Source organism: Bicyclus anynana, chromosome 1 (assembly GCF_947172395.1).
Source record: "Bicyclus anynana chromosome 1, ilBicAnyn1.1, whole genome shotgun sequence".
In the NCBI taxonomy this organism is placed as follows: domain Eukaryota; kingdom Metazoa; phylum Arthropoda; class Insecta; order Lepidoptera; family Nymphalidae; genus Bicyclus; species Bicyclus anynana.
The window spans coordinates 3,830,686-3,838,999 of NC_069083.1; the positions used below are offsets into that span (position 1 = coordinate 3,830,686).

The following is an 8,314-nucleotide window of genomic DNA, read 5'->3' on the forward strand; positions in this document are numbered from 1 at the left end:
TAGTTACCACCCTACCGGCAAAGACGTACTGCCAAGTCATTTAGCGTTCCGGTACGATGTCGTGTAGAAACCGAAAGGGGTGTGGATTTTCATCCTCCTAACAAGTTAGCCCGCTTCCATCTTAGACAGCATCATCACTTACCATCAGGTGATATTGTAGTCAAGGGCTAACTTGTAAAGAATAAAAAAAATAAAAAAAGGAGAGGAAATAGTCCACCACGCTGGCCATTGCGGATTATTAGACTTCACACACGCAGAGATTTAAGAAAATTTTCTAGTATGCAAGTTTCCTCACGATGATTTTCCTTCACCGTTTGAGACACGTGATATTTAATTTCTTATGCATACGACTGTAATGTTGGAGGCGCATGCCCGGAGGCAGAGGTCATATCCACTGGACTATCACGTCTCGTTCGTTGGCTACACAAAGTAAATGTCACAGTGTAGTTCCCCATATGGTTAATTGCCGCAGTTTCCAATAAGGCAGCGACATCAAACGCGCGGGTCCAGCACCGACCACGCCCGCGCCATCACACGCTGTAATTTGGACCGAACTGTATAATAATGTATTCCTATGTTAATGTGTTCGATTACACGTCACCCTGTAGTTTAATTGCTAGTCTAAGCCACTGTGTGTTGAGGAGTTCTCTTAATGACTGCCTTAGGAACGTTATTATTAAGTGCTTTTTGTGTTTTAGATGGTTTTATTTTGTTAGGAAAATATACTTAGGCACAACTATTATCATCATCATTGTCAACCCATATTCGGCTCACTGCAGAGCTCAAGTCTCCTCTCAGAATGGGAGGGGTTAGGCCAATAGTCCACCACGCTGGCCCAATGCGGATTGGCAGACTTAACTTTACTAATTACTAATTAATACAATTAATAGGTAATTAGCACAATTATGCCTTTATGATCGAGAGTCTGTATTTTTCTGTTTTTATAAAGTCCGTTAAAAAAACTCTCGTGCGAATAAATGGGCTTATTGTGTTATTTCTAATCACCTGATATCAACATCTTTGATTTAGCTATTTGATGCAGTCGTCTTTTCTTCTTTATTGGGAAGTTAAATAGATCTTAAGCATCATAATCCGACTAAATGATGTTAAATTGATGATGAACTTTGTGCGTTCGCACATAAGAAATTACTACACTTTTTGCTTGAACTGATTTATTTTGTTTTCCACAAATTCGTAACATTAAATATGACAATAAATATAATACTTTTACTAATTTACTAATTCTTCATAAAATGTTTTAAGGTGTACACGTTGTTAAGATTGTTCTTTCTTTGTTCGCGTTGAAAGTCGACGTGTATTCTATTTGACGTATTGGGAGTTACAGCGCCCTCTTGTGTCCTCTCCGTACATCAGTTCGCGAATATGAATTAGCGCGCGAACATACACCCGGCCCTGGGAAGCTGCGTCAGAAGCTAAAGCTTCTCAGAAGAAAGATTGTTGCGCAACACGCAAATTCGGTTTAATGCGCGGCGCACGATTCCCTTTGAAGTTCTGACGTCTGCAACTCGTGGCACCCCGTCGTCTCCAGGATAAAGTCGCTCTATGCGCCCCAAGCGCCAGTAGAGAGGTGGTAGGTTTTCCTCTTTGAGCACAACCAAGTCGTCCACCTGAAGCTCGATAGACTTTCCGCGCCATTTTGCTCTTGTTTGTAATTCAGAGATGTACTCCAAGCTCCAGCGTTTCCAGAAATTTTGTCGCATTTGTTCTATTCGCTGGAATCTGTCGAGACGATTGAAATTAGCGTGTTCAAGACTAGGAGAAGGCAGTGAAGTTAAGGGTCTACCAATTAAAAAATGGCCTGGAGTGAGGGGATAGTAATCGTGAGGTGAAGAGCTTAAGGGATAAAGAGGACGGCTATTCAGGATTGCCTCTATTTGCGTAAATAAGGACGTTAGTTCCTCAAAAGTCAGGTGGTTGTTTCCTAATATCCTATTTAAGTGGAATTTCGCGGACTTGACACCGGCTTCCATCAGACCGTTGAAGTGAGGTGCGTATGGTGGAGAGAAGCAAAAATCGATGCCCTCGTTGGCGGCAAAATCTTTGATCGCTTTATTATTCGAGCTAAAGAATTGCTTGATTTCTTTCGCAGCTGACGTAAAATTTGTGGCGTTGTCACTGTGAATGACCTTTGGACGCCCTCTGCGTGCTATTAATCTATTTAGCGTTTGGATGAAGGCATTTTACTTAGTTCTGAAACAACCTCTAAATGTACGCATTTATACTTAAAACAAATAAAAACGCACAAGTAGCATTTGGTAATTTTGCAACCACGACCCTTGCGATCCGTGATCATATATGGCCCAGCGAAGTCGCAGCCTACGACAAGGAAAGGAAAATCTGGCGTTAGTCTATCAGAAGGTAAGTTGCCCATGATATTTTTACTTGATCGCCCTTGGAAACGCCTACAAACGATGCAGTTTAAGACAGTACGTCGCGCCAGGTTTCTGCCATTAATAGGCCAGAAGCGAGTTCTGATAGATGCTAGCAGAGCTTGTGGACCAGCATGCATCAGTTTGAGATGTTCCTGTTCAAATAAAAGTTTCGTTAAATGATGCTTAACACTTAACAACATGGGATGTTTCATATCGAAGGCGTAGTCTGAGGCTTGTATGCGTCCGCCTACTCTAATTATTCCTTCGTGAATAAAAGGATTAAGTGCCACAATATTTGATTTCGGATTTAAAGACCTTTTCTTTATTAATGCGTCATATTCTTTAGGAAATGATTCTAATTGGGAAATGTATATTAATTTATTCAACGCATTAGTAAGCTCAGAAGCTGATAGGGATCCGCTAAGTTTATTTTTTGTGTTTTGACAGTTGTGTAAAAATCTATTAACGTAACCGAATATGTATTGTAGTGTTTTTAATTTAGAATATCGTTCAATATTAAAACTGGAGATTTCTGCATCAGTTGTTTCTGCAACATGAGCTTTAACCTCTGGCAAGTCGCTCGTCTTAATATTAGGCTGAAACTGAGATAGAGGCCACTGGGACTCCGACAAAGATAGAAAGGCGGGTCCATGCCACCACAGATCGCAATTCGCAACCTCCTTTGGATCAACGCCGCGGGATACTAAATCAGCTGGATTGTGACTTGTGGAAACGTGATGCCATGAAGTAGTCTCAGTTAGCTCTCGGATAGTGGCGACTCTATTAGCCACAAAGGTTTTAAGGTTTTTAGAGCCAACTCGTAACCAAGCTAATACAATACTTGAGTCGGTCCAATACACAATGCGTGCTATTTTACAACGTAAAGCTTGTATTACGGTAGAACTCATTTCGGCAGCGAGTAGAGCGCCCGAGAGTTCGAGACGAGGAATTGTTGTAGGTGAGGAGGCGGGAGCAACGCGTGATTTAGCGCAAAGCAAGTTTACACGTACCTGTCCCTGTTGATCCATAGATCGAAGGTAGATGCAGGCACCATAGGCGCGTTGTGAAGCATCGCAAAAACAATGCATTTCGATGCTGATTGGGTTTGAAATTAAAGTCAGCCTAGGAATAGCCAAAGAAGAAATAGATTGAAGACCATCTGTGAAAGTCTTCCATGATTTGACCACTTCTTTGGGGGCTGGATCATCCCAGTCAAGTTTTAGAGACCATAGGGTTTGAATCAAAATTTTGGGAACGATAGTGCACAAAGATAGGAGGCCCAAAGGGTCAAAGAGCTTGAAAGTGGAAGAAAGAATAGTACGCTTGGTGACTGAGACGGGAATATTTATATTTAAGGGAAATTTCAATATATCCTGATTAGGGTCCCAGCTTAGACCTAGGGTATTAGTAGTTTCACTAATTACGAGATTACCGTTAGATTGAATTGTCTCTGACGATAGTAAAGATGGTAGATTAGATCGGTACTTGCGCAAGTTAAAGCCTGCCTTAGCTAGGTTTTCGGAAACAGACTGCTGGATATGGCGAAGATCGTCCTTGTTATCATGACCTGTTAATAGATCGTCGACATAAAAGTCGGTTTGTATAATGTTTTTTGTGACAGGATCATCACACTCTTCCCCGACTTGCCAGAGGCAGCGCGTTGCAAGAAAACTTGCACTAGCGAAACCGTAAGTAACCGTTTTAAGCCTGAGAGTTTGTAAAGGTTTGTCTTCCGAATCACGCCATAGTATAAGCTGCAAATTTTGATCAGACTCATGCACTAAAATCTGTCTATACATCTTTTCAATATCGGCTGATAATACATAACGATACTGACGGAATCTAATTAAAATATTAAAGAGTGAGTCTTGAATCGTAGGACCTACCATTTGTATGTCGTTTATTGACATATTATATATTCCCGTACGCGCTGATGCGTCATATACCACGCGAAGCCGTGTCGATTCGCTATCGCGGAGGACGGGATGATGCGGAATAAAATAGCCTCCCTCAGGTCGGTCGACTTGTGAAACTGAAAGATGTCCTAGGTTAGCATACTCATTTATAAAATCTACGTAAGCGTTTTTAAGCTCAGGTTGCTTACAAAATCTACGTTCTAGATTTAAAAATCTCTTTTTTGCCATATGATAAGAGTCTCCTAGACGTTCCGGGTTGTCAGTGAGCGGAAGCTTAACACAAAAACGCCCATCGTTACTTCGTGTTGTGTGTTTTAAGAAGTGCTGTTCGCAATCTTTCTCCGTATCGGTAAGTAACGGTTTTTGTGGTAAGCTTTCCAGTTCCCAAAATCTTTTCAAGTCACTGTGTAAATCGACTAAGCAGCTATTGAGTTCATTATTATTGGCTACATTAGCATAATGACATTGAAATGTTTTTTTGTTGATGTCATGAGGGTAGTGCATGGGACCTGCGATGAGCCAGCCTAGTTTAGATTGACGTAGAATAGGATTACCCTTACCTAAAGAGTGCTGTTTGAACAATATTAAATCCCAAAAGACGTCAGCACCGAGGAGTAATCCTATTTCAGCAGGCTCAAAAAAGCTGGGGTCTGCAAGCTCATATGACTTTAAATTTAAGTGTGTAGTGTCTATAAAAGACTTAGGTATTTTGCCTGCTATTTTTGGGATAACTAAGCAGGACAAAATTGAATTAAATGCACTCAGCTTGGACTGAAGGCGAATCTCGCACCGTTCAGCGCCGAGCTTTAATGGTATGTTGCCTATACCTAAAACGTTATGTGTGCTAGAAGGTAATGTAATTAAATTTAACTGTTCCTTTAAATTTTGCGTTATAAATGTGCATTGACTTCCACTATCTAGAAGGGCCTTGGTGGTTATAGTTTTGTTAGTTTTAGGATTTATAACATCAACCAATGCTGTACACAATAAAGTTTCTGACGAGGTGGTAGCTGACATCGCGACTGGCTCGGAATCGGATTTATTGATTTCAGGTTTGTTAGACTGGCAGAGCATCGTGTTGTGCCTCTCTCGACAGTTCCTGCAGGTACCAGGAAGTCTGCAATTCCGTAGACTATGTCCACGTAAGCAGTTGGTACACAACTTTAATTTGGCTACCATTTTAATTTTCTCGTCAACCGATTTTGATAGAAATTTGGGACATTCGTATATTCGGTGACTGTCACTACATACGGCGCACCTATAACTCATTGTAGTTGTTGATACATTTCCCTTTTCAGCGATAAACGATCTTGTAGAATTGTGAGGTTTATTGTTGTTGCTACTCGTATGTGAGGAATTCGGAGCCGGCTTATTCACCTTGCTTGAGTCTTGCTTACTGCGGAAGACTGATTCGAGGACGTCCGCACGACCCTTCAAAAAATTTAAAAATATTTCTAACGTAGGCATCTCCGAATAACTTACATTGTTTTGAATAAATTCTTCCCACTTAAATCGAGTGTTATTGTCTAACTTCGCTGAAACCAAATAAATGATCAAAGAATCCCAATGCTCGGTTGGTTGTTTTAATGTACTAAGAGCACGTAAGTTTTTAGTGACGTGATCTACGATAAATCTCAAAGATTTGTCCGACTCACGCGCCTGCTCGATGTTAAATAACATTTTTATATGATTATTTATTAACTGACGCACATTACTATAGCGCTCACATAATAAATTCCACGCATCAGGATAATTATTATCGGTCACCTCAATATTGCTGATCACTCGAGCTGCTTCGCCCTCCAAATAAGAATTAAGGTAATGAAATTTGTGTACATTTTTAATTCTAGAATTATTATGAATCAACGAACTGAAAGTGTCCCGGAATTCCAGCCATTTGTAGTAAGTACCATCGAAATTATTGATTTTAATTACAGGCAAGCGGAATCCGATGACTTCGTGATCATCTTCATCAGCTATCGCGGAGCTGTGGCTGACATTGAATGACGCTGATAACTTTTTTGAGGTAGTGTGCTCTGATATAATCATCTGAGCCGCGGCTATTGAAGTATGAAATGTTTGTTCGATAGCCTCCCTAGTGTCTAACTCGGAACTTAAATTGTCTTCATCCAAACACTCGATTTGATTTTGCACGCCATCGAACTCAACAAAAAGCGCTTCGATTTTTGCTAATCTTTGATTTAGTACGTTGATCTCGGTAGGAGTAAGTTTGTAGCCCTTTAAATCATCCAACTGATTAGTAAATTTAGTTACACGGCCTTTAATAGACGCGCGCTTTAGGTTTAAAGATTTGTACTCCATGACGCGAGGTCAACGCACCGATAATAATGAATAGGTGAACGAAATCAGCTGTTTTAAAATGACATAAAATTGCATACGCTCGTCGCTTCGTAGTCTGATGTTACCGTTAGCCGGAGTGGCTGCGCGGGAGGCGGCGGGGTGGAGCGCACCGGCAGTTGCTGGCCTGCAGCAGTGCACGCGCGGACACGGGATGGATGACAACCTTGTACTCCGATCGCGCTGTGCAGCTGTCGCTGGAATAGAATGTTGCACAGCTTTGTATATCGACTAATAGTAGTAGGTATTCAAGACGAAGCTATAGGGAACGTATGAAGTTGTAAATAATGCAATTGGGATGAATTTAGCTATAATAATTATGTTTCGATTGAAAGAAGTGAAAATGGAATTATATTGTGCACGAATAATGTGGGCAAGCAAGCGAATAAAAATAATAGGATAGTTGTTTACAAGAATCAAACTTGGGTAAGTAACTACGTTTTAGGTACAAGAATTCAGTAGTTTACAAATTGTATTTGATAGTTGGCACCTTAACTTTAGTTTGTTTAACTTTCAAGCCGCAAAATAGGCGCATTAAATGCAATAATAGGATTTAGGCAACTTGTAAGCAAGCAAGTAGTAGGTAGGTACGTTTTAGGTTATACAATTGAATAGTTGGATCATTTACAAAATGTAATTGATATTTAGGCACCTTAAATATCGTTTGCTGAACTTACTAGCCGCAAAAATAGGCGCATTAGATGCAAAATAGGCTTTAGGCAACCTGTAAGTATAGCAAGTAGGTAGGTATTAGGAAGAATTAGGCATAGATTTTGCTATTAGGTATGAAGTGACAAAGTGCGATTAGGGAAGGAATAAAATGGAACAGGCTCACTCTTTTGCTGGCAAAACCCACGCAGATTCCTGTAGATTCTCCTTCTTCGCTTTCTTCGTCCGTAATTAGGCTGATGTTGTAGGTTGTGCTCGAATCCGTAGATTGCAGTAAGTATTGTCGACGGTCGCCACTTTATGTGCGTTCGCACATAAGAAATTACTACACTTTTTGCTTGAACTGATTTATTTTGTTTTCCACAAATTCGTAACATTAAATATGACAATAAATATAATACTTTTACTAATTTACTAATTCTTCATAAAATGTTTTAAGGTGTACACGTTGTTAAGATTGTTCTTTCTTTGTTCGCGTTGAAAGTCGACGTGTATTCTATTTGACGTATTGGGAGTTACAGCGCCCTCTTGTGTCCTCTCCGTACATCAGTTCGCGAATATGAATTAGCGCGCGAACAAACTTGAACAAAATTAATAGCATCTACAGAACCTTAAGCTTGACTATGCTATAATAATAAATAATTAATGCATATGGAAGTTTTTGCACCTTTGCACAGGAAGTTGGAGTACGAAATCTTAATTGTTGCGTGACCCAAAAGGTTACTGTTAAAAATCCAATAGTTTTTATACTTCAATAAAAAATAATAATTTCATTCAGGTTCAAAAAGGACAATTAACCTATCTGCTAATTCATAAAAATTAATCATGACAAATTAAGACTACTTATAGTTAAGTTAATAGAGATTTGGAATAAAATTCTAGTCTTTCCCAAGTAATACATTGTACAGAGCTCAGCTATGAGATAACCTACTCTGCCTTTATTATCCAAATTAGTCGGACAAAATAATACGTCTCTAT

At 39.8% G+C, this 8,314-nt stretch overlaps 1 protein-coding gene across 2 annotated transcripts; it reads right to left on the minus strand.

Annotated features, from left to right (window-relative positions):
- Positions 1 to 1,599: 1,599 nt before the first annotated feature.
- LOC112052716 (uncharacterized) lies at positions 1,600 to 7,908 on the minus strand. 2 transcript variants are annotated; one of them, XR_008250891.1, is made up of 2 exons: positions 6,736 to 7,908; positions 1,600 to 1,740 (listed from the first exon to the last, which is right to left on the minus strand). XR_008250891.1 is itself a non-coding variant. In XM_024091896.2 (2 exons), exons 1-2 carry the CDS (start codon positions 6,629 to 6,631, stop codon positions 1,675 to 1,677), a joined length of 2,418 nt encoding a protein of 805 aa, XP_023947664.2. In that variant the 5' UTR covers positions 6,632 to 6,729; the 3' UTR covers positions 1,602 to 1,674. The 2 variants fall into 2 exon arrangements, 1 of the variants encoding a protein (XP_023947664.2); XM_024091896.2 differs by lacking the exon at positions 6,736 to 7,908 and adding an exon at positions 4,280 to 6,729 and having other exon boundaries at positions 1,602 to 1,740.
- Between the last annotated feature and the right edge of the window lie 406 nt (positions 7,909 to 8,314).

What these genes read in the sequence shown, in the direction of transcription:
- LOC112052716 (XM_024091896.2), bottom strand. Translation starts at nt 6,631, where the DNA reads ATGGAGTACAAATCTTTAAACCTAAAGCGCGCGTCTATTAAAGGCCGT. An exon ending in CAATAAACGACATACAAATG is followed by an intron (nt 1,741 to 4,279) that starts GTAGGTCCTACG and finishes TCGTCTCGACAG; the next exon opens with ATTCCAGCGAATAGAACAAA.